General features: G+C 41.2%; 2 protein-coding genes across 5 annotated transcripts in view; one reads left to right on the top strand and one right to left on the bottom strand.

The window, feature by feature from the left end:
* The window catches only part of CIDEA (cell death inducing DFFA like effector a), a 205,567-nt gene extending 196,650 nt beyond the window's left edge, over positions 1-8,917 (bottom strand). The window contains exon 1 of the mRNA XM_069219754.1: positions 8,762-8,917. Within this exon, the coding sequence (XP_069075855.1) occupies positions 8,762-8,814 (53 nt within the window). The 5' untranslated portion in view covers positions 8,815-8,917. The remainder of the gene's footprint in view (positions 1-8,761) is intronic.
* A 543-nt stretch (positions 8,918-9,460) lies between these two features.
* The window catches only part of MPPE1 (metallophosphoesterase 1), a 442,317-nt gene continuing 431,063 nt past the window's right edge, over positions 9,461-20,714 (top strand). For 2 of the 4 annotated variants that reach the window (XM_069219749.1, XM_069219752.1), the window contains exons 1-2: positions 9,461-9,545; positions 10,316-10,407. The gene's annotated coding sequence lies outside the window, so the exon portion shown is untranslated. The remainder of the gene's footprint in view (positions 9,546-10,315; positions 10,408-20,714) is intronic. The other 2 variants (XM_069219750.1, XM_069219751.1) reach the window with 2 other exon arrangements.

Here is a 20,714-nt window from a genome sequence, read left to right as displayed (position 1 = left end):
TGTGTCAATGGGAAACGGTTATGCAGATCAAGTCGCAAGGTTTTGCGCATTGAACTGTATATCGTTCAAGGATCAGTGGGAATTGTTACCGGAAACTGAAAATGAAACCGGTCTAAACTTTGCATTAAGAATGGTTGATACATTAGACGAGTTAAGATCACTGCAGGGTCGTGCTAGCAGAGAGGAAAATTTTTCCTGGCAGAGAATGCAATGTATACAGAGGTCTGACGACTTGTGGGTCTCGGAGGAGGGGAAATGGTTTTGCCAAACAGTCTTTTGTCACAGTTTTCAAGGTTTTATCATGGTCAAGCTCATCTTGGGAGAGACGCAATGATCAGATTGTTTAAAATCGATTGGTTCAATCCGAAATTCAGACAAGCTGCAGAGGTTATCTGTCACAGGTGCATCATCTGTCAACAGATGAATGCAGGAAAAGGGACCGTGGTGACTTTGAGCCACATAGGGAGAACTGGAGGTCCGTTTAGCAAGAAGCAAATGGATTTCATTGAGATGCCTGTGTGTGGAGGCTTGAGGTATATGTTGGTGATTGTGTGTGTTTTCAGCCATTGGATTGAAGCTTACCCTTCACGTAGAAATCACATCCTCACAGTAGCAAAACTGTTGCTTAGAGAGTTAATACCACGTTTTGGATTCCCGATCTCTTTAGAATCGGATAGAAGCAGACACATCGACAATGAGGTGATTAAGCTCTTGTGTGCTGCACTGGACATCGAACAGAAGCTACATTGTAGCTATCACCCTGAAGCATCAGGACTAGTGGAACAGATGAATGGTACCTTCAAGTCGAGAATGGCAAAACTGTGTGCAGCTACCAATTTGAAGTGGCCAGATGCATTGCCCTTAGGGCTGATGTCAATGAGAAACACACCTGACAAGAAAACAGGACTTTCTCCCCACGAGATACTGATGAGTTGAGCTATGAGATTACCCGCAGTGCCTGCAAATGCTCTTGTGAATATCACAGATGATATGGTGTTGGACTACTGCAAGGGTCTGGCTGATGTGGTCTGCTCTTTTTCTCACCAGGTGGAGGCTACCCCGTTGCCACCGATCAGTGATCCAGGTCACACCCTGAAGGCCGGTGACTGGGTGGTTGTCAAGAAACACGTGAGAAAGTCGTGTTTGGAGCCGCGTTGGAAGGGACCATACCAAGTAATACTGACAACGACCACTGCTGTGAAATGTGCAGGCGTTCCAAACTGCATACATGCCAGTCACACAAAGAAGGTGACGTGTCCAATTGATGAGGAACTTGAAGTGTCCAAAACAACTGCAGAAAAGAAAGTCTCAGGGCCGGAGAGTATTCGAAGGGGAACAGGCTGAAGGAGAGCCCACTGAGGACGGCTTAGTCCCTCAAACAGTAAACGAGTTCGAGAGAGGTGACAGTGAGCCTATCTCAGCGGAGGCAGCCGGGGAACCGAGACAAAGAGAAGTTCTCCCAGAAGTAGACGGGTACGGGTTTGAAGTTGAGCCCGTAACAGACCCTGAAGACGAGGGGGAAGGAGCAGAGGGAGGCCAAAGTGCATCAACTCCCCCTGAGCTACTTGCAGGTCCGTCAAGAGAAAACACCATAGCACAAGAGGAGGGCACTGTTCAACGTTCTGAAAGGGCAAGCAGGAAGAAAACACATAAAGGAGATAACTGGCTGTAGCAACAAGCTGCAATAGAGAAAGTGGTCCCTGGAGACACAATAGAGGAAGAAGTTGATACAACCAGAAAAGAGGATCTCAGTGAAGGAGAGTTGCAAAGTGAACGCAGACTGAAAACAAAAAAAAAAAAGAGTCGCAAACAAAAGGTACGCAGGTCCTGAATGGGCGTATGCAACATCAGCTGAATGGCAGCAAGAATTCTTGGCGTTCTGTTCTGATTGAGAGGTACCAGGTCAATACTACGGTACCTGAATTCAACTTTAGAAAAAAAGTCTGTGTTAAAATTGAAATTGTAATTGAAAACTGAAAAGCTGAGAAAAGAGACTGATAAATTACCGGATGTGACACTGAAAACCTGATTGACTCTGAAAAAACGATTATGACAAACTGCTAAACCTGATTTGACAAAACGGGTCCTGGAGTGAGTGAAATGCTGTAAATATTCGCAGAGAGAAAGAGAGACTTTGCATTAAGAAAAAAAAAAAAAACGTTGTATTTTTCTGATATCTGATTCTTTACAGATCATGGGTTACACTAAGGGTAGAAAGGGTAGGATGTGTGGTTGGTTGAGTGTCATTCTAGGTATTGTGTGTGCAATAATAATTGTAGGTGTGATTGTGGGAATGCCATGGATTGACAAGAAAGTGACTAACAATGCTTCAAAAACGGAGACTGCTACACTAACACCGTGGGAAAAGTTTGAGCAGGATGCAAAATATTTACATGCAGGTACTAATTCAAGAGGGGAACTATCTACTAATGTCTTCTATTGCTTGCTGGATGAGTACGTTGATACAATGGATGCGAGAAACTGTTGTGTGCACCAAAATTCTTTCGTCAGTACAAGAAGGGTTTACTTATCATAGCCTTCCTCTAACATACGGGATAAGCTGTAGTTTGCTATTAACAAGATCCTATAATCAAGAACATGTGCAAGATTTTTACTCTAACTTAGATGTAGTGTTTTCTTTTGTGCCTGTGATTGAGTTTCTGAACAAGTTAGCTAAAGAGCATAGCATAAAATTAGTTAGGGATTTCTTTGAACCAACACTGACATTTGGGACAGCTTACGCACACTGCAACAACCTAACCTGCTTACTAACACATGTAGAGAAGAGCTTCTTAGATCACACTGATGATAGACGTAAAGCATTGAAAGAAAGCCTAGAAAAAGGGTTAGAAAAACACACAATTGCAAATGATTATGCTTACACCACAATAAAAACACAGGGCAAATTAGCTATAGATGCATTACATGTAGGTAGGCTTTGTATATATAGGCCGAAATCTGAGCATGACACTTTATCTGTGGGAACGAGTGAATGCAGGAATGTGTTTTTGTTTCAGGGTAAGTGGACATTCATGTTAAATGGACAGGATCCAGCGATCCCTGGGATCTATTATATATGTGGACTTAATGCTTATTACCGTCTTCCTAAGGGATGGTATAGGACATGTTATTTGGGGATAGTTTTCTCAAAGATCTACCAGATTGATGACTTAAAGCAAATTACTAAAATGTCTGAATTACAACATGGTAGACAAAAGAAAGAGACAGTGGCTGCTGTCGTTGGTGACATATTTGGAGCCATAATTCCTTCAGCAGGGGTCATCATAAACTCCATAAAGATTCGAAAGTGGTCTACTATTGTGGATAACATGCTGACAAACTTCACAGGGGCTATACTCCTGATGGCTATTGAACTTGCTGCGGAAAGAGCTATGACTCTTCAAAACCGGCTTGCTTTAGACATTCTTTTAGCGAAGCGCGGCGGAGTCTGTAAGATGCTTAATGAGCGCCATTGTTGTGCGTTCATACCTGACAATAGTAAAAAGATTAGAAGTATGCTTACTAACCTAACAAGAGATAGTGCAGATTTGAAAGACTTCAAGGAACCTGGAGTTTGGGAGAAAGTTGGGAAAGGAATTACCAGAGTAGGGAATTGGTTTAGTAATATTTGGAATGGGATTCTTGCAATAATATTAGGGGGGTCTATTGATTGTTCTAATTTGTTTATTAGGCTTATGGGGATCATGCAAAGTTAATGAAAGAATCAAGAGAAATTTGACAAAACTAAGCAAAAGAAATGAAGAAAATGAAAGGGAGAAAATGTTTAATGAAATTTGGGAAAGTTCACACAAAGGTCAAGATGTTGAAATGCGAGTTATGAGGAAAGTGAGAGGTTAAGAGGGAAAGATTTGTGTGATGACAAAGGTCATTAGAGGGGGGACTGAGAGAGCGTCGCCTATATAATTAGTATTAACATGAAATGTTTATGAACTAATGTGCAATAATGCCGCATAGAAACTGTATTAATATGTTTTGCTAAAACGTGCATTTGAAATGTACCCACGGGGAGTGGCCACCAATGTATACGGGGACTAATGAAAATAACTAATGTTGATTAAATTATTGCATTTAAATGGTTTTACACTAATTATTAATGGTTAAGTTTCTAAAGTTTTGCTAAAAAAATCCTTTTAGGCCTTAGTTAGCATGAGTCGAGGCCTAGCTGCCTGACTCTCATATTAAATGTGTTTTTCTAAACGTGCAGTATGCTGACTTGCTAAAGGACATGAACTCTTGTTTTTTTCCTTCAAACTAGAAGCTGACTGTAACTATAGTAGATCCGTTCTCATGAATTTCGACTTGCTTGTAGAAATGTACTAATTAAATGCAACAGTGTAGATTAATGTTAAGCACAAGGTCGCCCAAACTGGTACAGACAATGGAGCTACTGACCGAAGATGCGCAAAGAAGTACAAAAGGATGAAATCATATCGGACATTCTACCACTAAAGACGTCAATCATATGGACCAATAAAATGCCTGAGAACTGTTGTGGAGTGGCAAATTCAATGACCTAATGTAAAGTTAATTGGTTAAAGATAGTGGGGAGCAACCCCTTGTCCAACCAGATTTTAGGGGAATGTACAACGAAAAGGGGATAAAAACCCTTGACACCAGGAAGTAAATCAGAACTAGAGAGACCAGAGACGAGGGAGATTTGGTTAGGGAAATGCTGTTGATTTGATCCAGAAACTTTGTCACTGTTTGGTGACTTACTAAATTGGTTCTTGAAACCATTCTTGTCCTCAGATTCCCCATTTACACTTTACCTCCTTATGAGGGAAGTGCCCCCTTTACCTGTGAGCTGAGTTCCTGACTGATGGCGAATCAACTGATGTCCTGAAGACGAAGACCGAACCTGAGTGCTGACCCAAACTTGGAGGGTAACTATAATGACAATGAAATTGTTATTGTCTGTTTGCTTTTCCTTTCTAGGTACCAACTGCTTTTCTTTTGACAGAGACCATAGCTAGATGTTTTCCAAATTGGTGTTACTAAATTGTTTTGCATGAAGCCCAACATGCCAATGCTAATTCGAGGTTAGTTAAGGGGTTCACTAAACTGACGCAAATAGACAAATGACGGAACCTATGCTTTGTTGAATAACGTGCTAATGATACTTTGCTAAGGATAGCTTATGTTCACGCCTCGTTATGTTCTGATGTTTGTGATTCTTGCTTTGATTAAATCTTATCAGAGTTGCCAAATTGTGACTATGCTAATGAGTTTCTTGGTTTTGAGACTAATCAACTTACTATTAGAATTGTAACCAATAGGGAATAAATATCACAAAATTCATACTAAACTGGTGTGGTTATTCATGACTGAAAGGTCATGGTGGTGTCTTGAGTTTTGATAAACGTCATTGACTAAAGTGAAATGCATTGTTGTAATAAATATTGATGATATTATTGACGTATTGATCGACATGTTGATTAGCTATCTCATCCTAAGGTGTCTTCAATCAGGGTCAAAAGATTCATTGGCCTAAAACGAGTCCCAAAGTGTATAAATTAGTCATTGAGGGACGCGTTAACAATGGCTTATAGTTGGTTTTCACAAAATATTTCTTGGTTATTGATGTTAGCTACCATTTCAGTGGTCACTGCATGACTAGGATAATCCATGCAAATCAAAAGGTTCCTCGACCTATACGTGTCCCCTTGTAAGTTTACTTACTAAGGACCAGGTGAGCTAGCATTAAAGTGTAGCCCGAGACTTCACCAATCGTTCCCAACTCCTTAAACACTATAGGTAACAATCTATCAGGTCAAATAAGGTAGAGAAGGGTATCATACTCGTATAGCAACAGTATATGCACCACATTACTAGTTTTTATGTTAAAGTCCAGCAACAGCTCTCTTAGCCTAATCATTACAGCAAATATTAAAAGTGACAAAGGGCACCTCTGACTGATGCTCTTTGCTATGGCCCACTTATGCAAAATATTACCACCAGACTCCACCCTGCTACAGCGTCTGTACATAACAATTTAATTCAATTATATCTGTGTCTAGTACCACTGCAGAACATCAGCCAGTGTTGGTGTTTGTAGAGGTGACAAGACACTATCAAATGTATGGAACCTGGGGCAGCACAGAATATATATTGTAAAGTTTACTAGTGACAACTCAAAATCTAGATGCTGCAAAGCCATATAAATATATATCCTTGATATGTGCCTAGTAGCATATAAGAAAGTATTGAGGTTTGCACATGGGACAGGGCAGGACAAAATGCATGGAATCTGCTGCAACACCAGACATTCTTGCATGTGCGGAGGGCAAACTACCAGCAGTTCGTGAATAATAATCCTGTGGGAAAAGCAGGATGTCTCTAGTGCCTCTATACTAAACCTTTTATCCTCACGTTGAAGTAGATTTCAAAGAGGACTGTGACAAAGAAGCAGAATATAAGCAGGCCATTGCATTTGCTAAGTCTGCATGTTATACATCTCAAATTGATGGAGCCACTGATTCCAGCACAGTATCTTTAAACTATCTGGAAAGTCCAAGTACAGATTCATTTGGTGTGGGAGACACAACGCTTGTTCATGGATTAACTACTTCACGAGATAAGAGAACATAGGATGTTGGATTCTTTATAACATCTGATACTCTGGTCCTAAATACAGAAATGTCAGCTGACATATTAGCAACATCTTTGCAAGATGGAAAATTTATTTTTAAATACACCTACAAATGGGAACTTGGTGGGCATGCTGAAAGGTATTAAAGATGACTCAAAGTCATGCAATACTATCAAGAAATGTATTCTGTGTCCATCAACCATGGCTGAAATATATACTTAGAGGGATCTGTGGATATGGAATGGAGGACATGGTTGAGGACTGACAGTATGACCATAAATCCAGTGCTTAATTTGTAAATAAAAAGGTGCTGGTGCCCAAAGCCCTCCTCTTAAACATGCGGCTGCTGCAATTAAATGTGTGAACACGGAACACTGAGGCAGCGTAATCCTGAAGCAGTCTCGGGCCTCTTCAATCCACATAAAGCCTCTCCCTGCTCCTTCAGCTCACTCTTGCAGCTTTCTACTTTTTCCCTTTATGACGCTTTTTCGATTTTCCCTTCCTCAGTCTTTTCCATATGTGTCTTTTGCTCGCAGCAAATGCTTGAGGCAGAAGAATAAGCCCAGGCCCTAAAAAATAAGTGCTGGTGCTCAGCACTGGAAACAACAAGCACAATTTTAGAACTGCATATATCGATCCTACTGACTGCTGCGCAAGAAGGGAAATTGTGCGTAAGAGGTTCTGAGGATAGAGGACTGGGTGCTCTGTCTGGCACCCCTCCTCAACATGCTAAAGGAAGCACCAAGAACCAAAGGGAGCAAGAAAAAAGGGAAGGTCTAACATCTAGGAAGAATGTAGAAAGATAAGGTAGGTGGGTTTTGTGGTACTTACTGAGTTCCCCCAGTGAGGGAGAAACTCCGAGTTGAAACAGTAGACTATTCTAGAGTCTTGGACGGCATGTCAAAAAGGATTGTGAATCTTGTGTTCTGAGGAGGTCTTGTGGATTTCTAATCTGACAATGGATTTGCTCCTTATCCCTTAAGTACCCCCTGACTCATTTAGTTTAGAACCCAGATTTTTTTTTCAAGTGAGATGTGCTTTAACTTTTTTTGGTTACTGATTAGTCAAAAACTGGTGACCAGTGACGCCAGAAAACAGAGTGCCACCTCTCGCAACTTGAGACACGACAAGAGCATAGGCTGTGCCTCAGATGTACAAAGTAGGGAGGAAAGATTTAATTTTATTCAGTAATGAAAGCTGCATCCAAGCTTAAGCTGCCTTTTTTATAATGTGGTCTTTGAAGGATAGAGGGGAGTTGAGTTAATGAAGAAACGATTGATTTGGTGAAGGGTGAAAGAAAGGGAGGAAGCCCTCTAAATTCATGTTATTAATCCACTCTGGGATGATAGTATTGATCATTCTTGAAATTGATGCTCAGATAAACTATAGACATCGAGGTTTGAATGAGATCCACGCCAAATATCAAATGAGACGAATGCTCTGAAGGTTTTATTGGTACTGGGCAGGGCTCATAGCATAGATCACGACCTGTACCCATAGTAAACGGGCCACAACTGAAGGACGTGTGTGAGGGGGTGGATTAGCGTCAATGCACTTGGAGAAAGGCATGATTGATGAACACATACTATGGCCAAAGCGCTTTAAACTCGGCCGAAGGCCAAACACATGGGTTTCAGGAGGCATGAGAACTAGGAGCATGGCAGAAATAATGTGGCACAGCCAAAACAGCACACAACATAAGCAGCACCTTACTACATTCACAGGCAAATACAGCGCACAGCCTGTCATGCCTGCCCGTGAAGATTGGTGCAGCAGATGCATTTGCCCGCTAAAACATCATTAGACCAGGAAACAAACATTCAGTGAACTTGTTCCCCAAGTTCTTCAACAGCAGACCCTGTGTAGTGACCGAAATATTTCTAAATTTGTCTTAATTGCACCAGGACTACTTAGAAAGACAAGCTACCCCAGGACTCCCTGAAATATCATAATTTGGCCCAAAACATAGAAGAGTTAGTAATTGATTCGGAGATGAAGTCGGTAGATAAGATCAAAAATATTTTCTCTGTGATTACCCCCCCTTCCAATAAACTCAGTTTTCAAATTTTTGGCTCACACCAAGGGACACATAAAAAAACGGTGGCAGAGCTGGAGCCCAACCCTCCGCCGCTGCTTCAGTGTGCAGCTCACCTGAGCAAGGTTCTGGGGGACAGGGCGCTCGCACACTCCCGGGCATACTCCATGCTCTCGGCTGAAACCACTGAATGACTCCGCCTGGGCTTCAAGGCACAGGACTTCTTCTATGTCTATCGCCTCAGATCTGCGGCCAATGACATCACCATCTCCCGGAAACGGCCAACCAAAACGTCACGCAAAGATACCTTTCATCTGCCCACGCAGGAGGATAGGCCACGCCTCCTTGCGTACGACCAGTCCTTACACCCTAGCAGTGTAAAGTCCATGTCAGGACCTAGTATAGGTTGTAAGTGTAAATTTAAATGATCGTTACAAGAATACTGCCGCAATGATCTTATGCAACACGAGCTTTAACATTGCGTTGTTTCTGATCTTGGTGTAAAAGCCATACAAGAGCAGCATCCTTACAAAAAGAGTATGAACACTTTCTTAAATTAATGTTTCTTCCCAGTGGTGACACCCCAGCTGTCAACCATTGCTAAGCAACTTGCTTAGCGTCTGTGGGGCTTCACAGACCAATCTCCGTGTTCCCCTCGCTCTTTCGTTTCCAGGTCTACACCAATCACACGCGCCTTGCTCGTCACTGGCCGTTGGTTTGACACAGCTGGCCAATTGTCAACTCAGAACGTGATGGTGGCGGTGGTCATCAACAGTTCACGCCCAATAAACAGTCCCTGTTGTGTACGAGGGCGGGGTTTTCAGTGGCGTCCTTTTTATGTTTGAACGGGTTCCGATAGATTTACCAGGACCCTCTTGTCGCACGTTTGGTTTCTGCTCTGTGAGTTATTTCCCATCACACTTTCTTGCAATTATTCTTTTATATTTAGTGACAGTTTGCTTCCGCGCGCGTGAGGTGTCTGCTGCTACCTGTTTATTATAGCACCTTTGTGCTTGCTGTTGAAAGTGTTATCTTCTACGCCTAATAAGGGTTGACACATTTCTCACGAAAAAGATGGCCGTTTGGTTATGGTTGGCTGTTTGGAAGGGAGAAGATTTTATAGGTAAATAAGAAGGCGTGTAAAAACCTAAGAATTATGTTTTAGACAAGACATATGATTATTAAGCAGTAAATTAGCTCTCAGACTATTTAAAACATGTTTTTGCTAGTATTTTCGGGTTAGACGGAAAAGTGTTGATTTTTCAAAGAGCTGTTGTGGGAAATCCTAACCCTATTAAAGGTATAGAGGTGAACATTATGGTCAGGGCCGGGGCTGTAGTGCTGGTGGCGCCAGGTGCGACAGTCTGTTTTTTGTGTCCTCCCCCCCGCCCCCAACACACACACACACACACACACCTACACACACCTCTCACATACCTCCTCTCGGATTCCCTTACTACTATCCGGTAAAATGGTCCCTCATCTCCCCATCGCTCCTCTCGTATACAATTCATTTGTTTTATAGGGCTGGTAAAGGCTGGGTTTAATAATCCACTCGGGTATCCTCATAAAATACAGATCTGTTCTTTGCAGCATAGTAACCGTCTGCGCTGCTTTGTGACGAGTTAAAACTACTCCTAGGCAAAACTTTGATCTCTCTCTCTCTCTAGCAGGATCATTGATCACAAGAGTTATCTTAACATGTTTATCGCTGCCCGAAAGCTGGACTCACAAGGAACTCTGCAGCAAGGGCTTTTAAATCGTAAGTTATTGCTAAACACAGAGCACAGTACGGGTGCACCGGTCGCACCGCGCCGATTGTGATGCCTTCTTTGCTGTTTAATGTTGAAAGGATTTTTTTAAAGTTCAAATTTGGTATGACAGGTAATAAATACTGAGTATTGATAATTTTTGTTAGAGTCGGTGCGCAAATAGAAAATTTCAATAAATGTACTTGAAACAAGTTTAATATATGGTTTAGGTGTATGTTTATTTACATGATTTAGTGATGCCACGTTTTGGTGAAACCACCAATTAAAAATAATACTGTTTCTACACTTGCGTTCACCGCTCTCCCATTTGTTTTCCCTGAGTATCTTCACTCCCCACAGAAAGTAAAGACAAAAAGATGTACATTTTTCCATCGACATAGAAACAGTGGGATTATTGAAATTAAACTTTTCCTGCACTAGGTAGTTGGCAACTTTAAAGGTATCCTCTGTTGTGGTTCGAATAACAGTGAGATTATTGAAATTCAACTTTTCGTGCACTAGGTAGTTGGTAACTCTAAAGGAATCCTCTGTTGTGGTTCGTGCGCCAGTTCAGTTTTACATTATTAAATATTGCAAGTTATGTTCAAATCATCTCTGGAAGGCATATGAAAGTAGGATGATTACTTAGAAAATGGGATAGTGCGAACATATAATGCCATTCACGTGAAATACCCTGCTACGCCAAATAATGGATACATGGGATCATGTCATGCTGAATCTGTGCTTCTACCAATTTTCTATGCAAGAATTGTGTATAAGACCCCCCTATATTTGGGGGCTGAGCTAGAAGACTTTTGAGCTTCCTAGATGCTAGTGGGGATGCAGTGCGTCCTTTCGTTGATTTTGCTAGTCATTTGAGACTTAACAGTGATATCTGCCATTGCTTCTTTCTTGGTGATGTAAAATTTAGTTGATTCTATTTAACAACAGAAACAAAACGAAGCATATGAAGATGGTCATCAACAGGAACGTTAGGACTTTCCAGCAGTAGCTCTTGGAAATTCAGTGTTTTATGTCGAGGTCAAAGGTCCACATTATACTATTTTTTTAAAGTAATTTAATAACAGAAAGGCAAATATGACTAATTGGTGTACTGTATATATTTTTGGAACTAGTGACTACATACTAGTCAGCTGTTCTTAAACTATCTTCTAGTCTGGCACCATTTCAAAAGACTTTTAAATCTATGGTCAGTCTAAAGGAATGAGCTCCGCACTTGGAAATATCAATACTGATTTGAGACATGACCTGTGGAAACTCACTCAAATGAACATAGTTGAATTCAAATCGCAGTATATTGACTTGATCACAGAGCCAAGTGTACTTGAACACATGACCAATTTGGAGAAGTTCCATTAGGTCTTTTATGCATGAAAACCACAAAGGCATGAACATACATCATCCAATTAGAACATCAGAGATTTTATTTCTTCATCAAATACATGGTGTGATGTTGATCAGAAGATGCATGGTGTTGCACATATATTAGGAATCTAACCAATCACAGTAAAACACTATTTTGTGATGGCAGCGTGACATAGGATGACATAAACGTGACCTTCACATTACGCAAATGGTTGGAATTTTCCAAGGTGTCAAAGAAACCAGTTTCTTCACAACCCTTGTCTAGACCTATGTAGACATCCCGATGTCTATCTGCCTCTGGGCGAATGAAGCGATGCTTGTTGATTTAGGTGTCTCTTGTAAGCAAGCCTTGCATTACAAGCTGTCTCAATCAATCAGTCTTTTTTAGAACGCGCTACTCACCCGTAGGGTCTCAAGACGCTGTGGGTTATGTCCTCAGAGTTCAGTCAAAGAGCCAGGTCTTGAGGACCTTCCTGAATTGAGGTAGCAATGGCAACTGTCTGAGGTGGAGAGGTAGGGTGTTCCAACATGTTGCTACTAGGTAGGTGAACGATCTTCCTCAAGTAGAAGACTTCTTTATGCCGTGTATGTTGGCGAGCGAGTGCTGGGAGGAGCGGAGAGTTCTGTCGGGGAGTAAAAAGTGATGCAGTGGTTGAGGTAGCTGGTTTCGAGGTTGTGGAGGGCCCCGTAGATGTGCACAATGAGAAGCTATCTGTCAGGGTACATTAGTTTAATAAAGGTCATCGGACCTTTTGCATACATTTTGCAGGCCTGTTCATCATTGAGTATCACAAGATGAGGACAGGCCTGGGGAAATGCAAAATGGATTCTTTAGCCAGTTTCCACATCCCCACTTGACGCCCCTACCCCATTGCCAGTGTAGCAAGTGACACAGGAGAATGGGGTATTACTAAAGAATTAAGTAATTGATCATTAACCTATCTTAGATCAACTGTCTGAGATTTGAATTATTTTAAACATTTAACAATCCAAAGTTTTAGATGATCCAGGAAAAACAGAGCACTCAACAGAATAAATAAGTGTTTTGGTTTGCCTCTTAATATTGAAAATAATGTCAGCCGTAGTAAATTGCCTGCCTGATGGATCCATGACATTGACATCAGATGCTCTTTTGAAAGAAATTAGGCACAACAGCATTGTTAATTTTGAACAAAAAGGCTTAAAGGCTTTTAAAGACAGTGATGGATTTTCCGACCAAACATTAAATACATTTAAAACTAATGTAAGATCCTGTACACAATTATGGCTAGCAGAATGAGGGTTACTTAGCCTAAGGCCACAAAGCAATTTGCAGAGCAACACGTTTTCACCAACAAGTTTCCCATTGATGTGTTGTTGATATAAACAAATAGTGGATTTCTGAATATTGCCTGTCATATAATACTTAGCTGATACATTCAAAGGATCCAAATGGTTTGTTATTGAAGCAACATCAACCAAAATGGGATCTGTATTTGATTCCTAACACCAGCAAAACTACTGGGCCCGTGCAGATTTGCAAATTCTTAACATTCCTGGGGTCTTGGCTTTGCCAATGAAACTAAAAGTTTACAGTGAACCTCTGGGACAGACTAGGGATTCATGAAAACTTCTAAGCCGTTAGTTGGAGGTTGCCTGTGACAATGAGCTTGTGACGCTGACCAGTGGGGTTCTATAGAAGATGAGGGAACTTAAACAGGAGAATAAGAATGTCTATGTTTATTTGTAACATGTCGAGAAGCAAAATGCAATACAGACAAAATGGAGTAATTATGATCACTGTGGACCTCTCGTCTCTAATTTTGGGGAAACAACGGGGAAATCATGAGAAAAGGAGGAAACGCATAGAGGCAATCCTGGTTCTGTAGTTGAAGAAATCTGTTGCTGGTGCTTCCAGTCTCCAAATGTAATGTTGGAAAAGCTGATTGTTGAGCCTGGAGGCAAAAAAGATCTATGGCTACTGGACCCCAAAATGTAAAATGACTTGAAAAAATGGAACTTGTAGTTTCCAGTTGCTTGGAAACACCGGCCTGACACTGAATTCAGGTGCCCTGGTAAATATTCCACCATCAGAGATCTGGTGTTGGAGACAGTCCTTTCAAAATTGCTTCTTAGGGTCGCTAAGATTTTGGATCTGGCACTACAGAGATGATTGACGTATCTCACTGCTGCATGATTGTCCATTCTGAAGAAGATTAAATACTAGGCACCTTTTTTGCAATGCTCTGTATTGCAAAGGAGACTTCACAACGTTCTAAATAATGTATGTGCATAGAAGACTCCTGAGACCATGGGCAACCAGTTGACAGGTGGCCACAGCAGGGCTCCCGTCCTGATGTACTTTTGCCATGTTTTAATATCCAGGCTAAAACTGAATGTTGACCTTCGGTTCCATCCTGCCACTGCAACCAACAATTGGCCTCTTCCCTGGTTTCTTGTGTAACATAGTGAGACCTGAAACACTTAAACCTGTTTTCAGGTGATACATTTTGAGTCTATGATGTGCATGATAATCAAAAAGGTCTGATAATACTGCTTGGATTGAGGAAGTTAGCTGACCCGGTCTATGTGCCAGGTAGTGCAGAGATATGAGATACTGATATTAAATATGAAATGTCCTTCCTGATAATTAAATGTCTTGAATCTGGGATTTGAAGACTGTGTTTGAGTTCAATAATAAACCCAGAAATGCTATGGATTCAACCAGTGTAAGCAAAATTTGTGTCTGGTTTTATGACACAACCCAAACTTTGCAAAAACAAAATTATTTGCAGTTAATATATGAGAAAATTGGTGTCTTGTGATAGGGTAATATCGTCCAGATAAACGAGTAAGCAAAACCAAAGAGATCTTGTATGAGTCATGGCTGAGTTTAAAAGATTGATGAAATACAAATCAGCTGAATAAAGGCTGAGTGGAGTTGCTGGGCATTTGTCAAATCTGTCTTCCCATTGGAACTTAAGAATCCTTCAATGAAATGGATGAATTCCATACAGGTGGAGCACTATGGACAGTCTTTTAAGGAGAGAAGTACTTCCATTATGAAGTGCCTGTCCATCACATAATTGTTGAACTGGCAAAGGTTCATACCTTTTCTCAATGTTGTTGTTGTGTTTTTTGTTTTTGTTTTTTTTTACAAGGAAAAAGGTGCCTTAAAAACTTGACAAGTTGTAAACTGATTGCTTTGGGACAACTTTCAATAAGAACTTCCTTATTTCTTGTGAAATTAGCTTGGTGTCTCTGTGAGAAACATGTATACAGCATGAAAAGAAAGACGGACCCAGGATGTCATAAAACTCTCTGATAACCAATAACTGTTTATAGAACCCTGTGATCTGTGGATGATTGAAGTGCTGTTTGATCAAAGATTGCAATCCAATCACTCTCTGCGACATTGGTACTGATTTTACACTTGCCATTGACAAACTCTGGTCTGGTATTACCTGTAAACTGTCCTGTGACTACACGTCTTCTTTGGGACTAGAAAGTGGACGTGCATTGTTGTTACCAGGACTGGCCACTATTGCGGTAGAACTGGAACCATATGTCAAGTTGGTCATGATCTGCAGAGTGGCCCACTTTTCAACCAGTCCATGAAAAAACATGTTGCCCAAATATCGTCTTGAGGGATATTTGTGACTTGGCTGTGGATCCCAACGTGTTAACATACTTGGAAATGTTCTTTATAAAGTGATCTCCAACAGCAGTAGCAGAGACAAGTTGTGGATTGGATGCACCCCTCTTTATTTTCTTTGTTTATATCTATTCGGTTTTGGGTGACATATTTGATCTTATCACTGCTAGAAGCATCCCATGTAATGTTACTCTTATGTAAACTAATACTCAAATTTGGATATCTTCTCAGTGTTGATATGTATACACTGTTTGGATGTATTATTTCCAGTGTGGCTACAGGACAGAACTATCTTGAAAATGAATAAAGATCAACTAAAAAAGGGGATTTATAACTACTACTGCCAGTCTTACTTCATGTAAGCTAATTCTATAAGCTTGAGATTAAGTTTTAGCAAATCCTTTGCAACTTTCTGTAGAGAGCGCGGTATTCGCATTGCCTATAAGATAGATGACACATTGTATCCAAATCGAAAATTCAGATGGGTAAGTTTTCAAGGAACTTAGCATTTCCAGTATCTTTTATAATGGACCCATGATGTTCAGCAGTCTGTATTGACAGACTGACCATGCCCTGTCAATTTCCTTTTTTGAAGTTCTTCCAAGATTTATTGAAGAAGGTTAATCATTTTGGATCTATGAGAGAAAGTGTTTGAATCTGGTCAGATATTGTATGCCTTGCACACTCCAATGTTAGCGTGTTTCAAATGACCTTACCCAGAGGATTTTAGCATGAATATATTCCTCTATGTGGCCTAAAGCTGACCAGTTTGGTGATAAGGGTAACAAAGCAAAGAGGACTCAAAGGCACCCCTGAAGCACCATAGATTTCCAGAGGAGAACGTAAACCTTTTCTTTTTTGTTCTTTTCCTTTCCCTTTTTACTTTGTTTTTATTGAGGTCCAAATCATAAAGGTTTTCCAGGCCCCAGTATGGGTATTGGGTGTAATACATCAGAATCATCATTGGATTGATCCAGTAGAGGATTTGGAAAGTAACGGTTACTAGAACTTTGGTCTACCTCACATTTGGAGGGTCTCTTGGGTGCTGAATCCCCACAATCATCTACTTCAATCTACTCTCTGATAATGTCAGAACATTTGTGAGAAGATAAACCTGCTAGATCTGAAGACCGATTATTGCCTGGTAATTAATGTTAAGACATTGTTTTACCTATGACTTTGCAAAGACGTTGTACCACATAAGAGGCAGGAAGTTTACTGATTGATTAAAAAGTCCAATTAGGCTTGCTACCACGACAGGTTAAGTCTGGTCCAGAGGAATAACATCTTTGACATTTCTGCATATGTCCTGTACAGTTGACTGCCTTTATGCATTGATAGGGAATCCCACTGAATAAATACGAACTTTTTTTTAACATTTTGCCTGAAACGTTTCTTCCTGTCATCCACGCACTTGTTTTGATAGTCTGTCATTTTATATTTAAAATGTTCAATAATAACCTGCGTAAGAATATTCTGAGGCTTGCCCTGTAAAAATGCTCTGATATAATAGTCTCAACAAATCTACTTGAATGCAAAAAGAAATGTGAGCTTTCCTTTGTGTAGGAAATATTCCTTATTGTGCCCTTTTCCGGATGCTTGTATTTGTTTGGGTTAGGAAATACTAAATGTCTGAGAGCCACCTAGAAACAACCTGCTGTGATCTCTGACATGACTGGGAATATGGGTGCCAACGTGAGCTGGAGCCATGTAAGACGTCTTGCACTGGCTGGAGGGAAAGCTGTTTATGAAAACACAGTAAAGCCTACGGCACACATCACCACAAAAATGCGGAAATCCACCCCAAAGTTAATGACAGAATGAATTTATTTTACTGATAGCAGCAGGAAAAAAGAAATGGCGGAGGGGGGCTATATATTACCTGTTAGTGATACACCTGCTTTATCTACATTTGTAGTTCAGCACCAAGTTTTGCTGGGCATTACAGTTCTATTTTTTTGCCAAGTTATTGCTATCTGGCAGCTATGTAATTCAATAGCAGGGAAGTAAGCATCATGCGAGGCTCTAGTCTTGGCAAAAACTTACTGATATGTTTTTTGCCTCCCAATTTTTGTTTGTTACTGAAATTGACCTAAATAATGGCCTGACCGGTACAGTACCAATCGGCAAGCAACCGGATTCGTTTTTATTATTTTAACCTAATGTTTTTTTTTTTAATGAAGGAATAGGTATGGTAGGTAAGATTAGTGCAGACACTGTCTGAAAATTACTTGTCACGACGTGTTTATTTCAGACAAACTCCAAACTGAAAAAAAGCTGTGAGATAGTGATAGAAAGTAGAGCTGCCTTGATCTGGCTCAGCATTTTCTTGCTGGTAACATCATAACGCTTTTTTTTAACACTTAGCCATGCTGCAGCAGCCAGACGGCTGTACAACATGGCTAAAAGGCATTGTCAAAGCCAATAGCCCTCACGTAGGTGAGAGCTATTGGTTTTGCCAATGCCTGTCTTCCTTCCATGTTTTATTGGTAGTGCGTACTACATCTGTAAAGGCTTTTTCAAAACCGATAATTACAATAGCAAATAGTTAAATAATATTTGCACCCCGTTAATTAAACCGTTTGATGTGTTTTCGAGAATCATTAATGCTGATACAAGCTTCCACGTGGTGAAAGTATGATGTGTCATCCCAAACGGGATTTTCTAAACAATTATTTGGGCACCTAATCAGAAGCCAGGGTATAAAGATCAAACATGTCATGGGGTTTTGAAGCTTAACATAAATCAATAAATCCCTTCCTGAAGCGCTGAAGGTTCTGCGGTTAACCACGTGGCTAATTTATGCTAACATTGTCAGGCTGTGGTTGAGTGTTTAATTTACCATGATACTCAAACGGTGCTTGTATTAAAGAGGCCCAACTGGAGTTCATTTAAAGTGTTGCTGCAGGTGGGTTGAAGATGCAGCGATAAGCACACCATAGCGCACCTTTTTTTGCTTAGGGCAAGTGGAGGCGGGGGTGGCAACACGGACAGCAAGAGGGGGTTGTGAGGCAAAGGGCACATGGACAACAGGCGAGAGGGCATAGAGGAGGGGGAAGCAATATGATTCTGCCAGTGCCGTGAGGTTTGTGTGTGCGTTTTTTATTTTATTTCTAACTGCGGTTGGGGAGCAACACAGACAATGAGGTGAGGGGTTGGGAGGTAATAGCAATACGGGCAACGGGAGGGTGGTTATGGCAGTGAATAAGCAACACGGACAACAGGAAGGTTTTGGGGGGAAAGCAAGACTGATGGTGGGAGTAAAAGAGCAACATGGACAGCGGTAGCCTGGAGATGTAGAGGCAACACAACAGTGAGAAGAAAAGTAAAGTTATAAGATGGTTCTGTGTCATATGAAAAGTCCCAGCAGACCTGTCAAGCGGAATGTGACAGGCAAGCAGGAGCTGACACTTCAGTCTAAAAATGACCCTGCCCCCTCCCCCCCACCCCCAAGCTCCTGCAGCATTTCTGTCAAGTTGAAAGGATCATCTCTGCCCATTCAGACCAGCCAATTGTTTTGCTCCTGGATGCAAGTTCACACCACCTTCACATCTATTTACATGCTAATTACTAGCTGTCCGAAGTGGGAGAACAAAATGCAGGTTTAGGTTCCAGAGGCTTCAGGCCAGCAAAATCATTTTTAAAAAACGTTACCTTCATTTAATATTTAAAACAAATCTGAATTCCTTATTGAATTGCATTTTAACCATCTAATAAAAATAGTTGTTTATTTTTCTACTTACTGGTTCCATTCCCGAGATACAGGATTAGTATTTAATATTGCATCCCAATGTTTTCCTATGGAATAGCCAAACCTGCTACAGTGAAAAAGGCTTTGATAGTATTTTCACTGAAAGGACATGCACAACATTAAAACTTTTACATGTCCTACTTTTTAAATAACATGGACCCTGCATTTATGGGTAATACCTTCTACTTGGGGGAGACATAAATATTTAAAACGAAGTTTAAGGCCCGTCGAAAGGGGTTATTCTCTGCTACTAGCTCCACTCCTTGATATGCACCCCAGTATCAGAATGCATGATGGAGTATCCCGATAGCCCCTGGATGTTTACTGTGGACATTAGTTGTTGTCCGGTTTCAGTGACATACAGGAGATTGTGAATAGGGTGAAGCAAACCTCACAAAAGACCTCAATATAGTTCCCCTCTGGTCTTTATGACTTGATGTTCTGCTTCTCCAGAGCTAGTACTTTAGAGTATATAGTGCTGTGCCTATTCTTTTGACCTATCGTGGACTATATACTCCAAGCTGACTTCTCCCAACAGTTGTCTCACTATTTCTCAGAGCTGTGGTAGGCAGATTTTAATATTAGCCTGGATGGAGCTGTCCTTCATCTGAATTGACTTTAGGAAATTGTTTAGGTCATCTTGCTTAGTGTTGGCATTGTGAGGAGATGTACACCTTAAAGCCACCACCTCCCTCGCCCCTTTCTTTACCAGCTGGGCCGCCCGTGTTTCTTTGATAGACCGGTCCTTTCCGCCTTTACCTTCTATCCCAGGGTTCCAAAAGTATAACTACACTAGGCAAGACTTCACCAGCTTTTGTCTCAGGCCCTCTTGTCCTCTCTATCCCTCTTTATGGTCTAGCCACTGAGGTGAGCCAGGGGTGTGCTCTAGCATCCAGAAGCACTGATGACCCAGTCTCAGACACCAAGGACAAGACCCCCCACCCTCCCAATGTGCGTCGCTCAAGGACTCTTGCAGCCTTTGTCCCAACTCCGGTTCTATGCCTGTTCCGATTCTCTCTCTCTCTCTCTCTCTCTCTCTCTCTCTCTCTCTCTCTCTCTCTCTCTCTCTCTTCTCTCTCTTTCTCTCTCTCTCTTTCCCCCTCCCCCGAAGGACCCAAAAGGTTCTGACCTAGGTCTTTGATGTCCTCTCTGGCACTGCTGGAATTTTGGTAGTGACTCTAATAAGGTTCTAAAGGAGTTGCGGCACTTTCACCATTACCAGTACTTCCCATTCTATTGGCCATCACTGTAAATCCAAGGCAGTGGTGGTTGGGGATCTGGTAGGCTACAAAAAACACACACATGCCGTGTAAGGTGTCACTTGGTTCTGTTTGATATCACTTGGTCTACCTTAAGCAGCAATTGTGCATGGATGCAGTGTACCATTTTCAGGTTCGAACCTCAACAATTTCACAATTGGTCCAGCAGGCTAGTAAAACAGACATTACAGTAATCTGTTTCTGCTTATCCTGGTTTGACAGCCCACGCAATTAGACTCTTAGAAACATGTGTGCTAATTCCTCTCTTTCTGGTAGACAATTAAGATG

This window comes from Pleurodeles waltl, chromosome 2_2, assembly GCF_031143425.1.
Source record: "Pleurodeles waltl isolate 20211129_DDA chromosome 2_2, aPleWal1.hap1.20221129, whole genome shotgun sequence".
Taxonomy (NCBI): domain Eukaryota; kingdom Metazoa; phylum Chordata; class Amphibia; order Caudata; family Salamandridae; genus Pleurodeles; species Pleurodeles waltl.
Note: the sequence above shows the minus strand (reverse complement) of the source record. Positions and strands in the feature narration are given on the sequence as shown.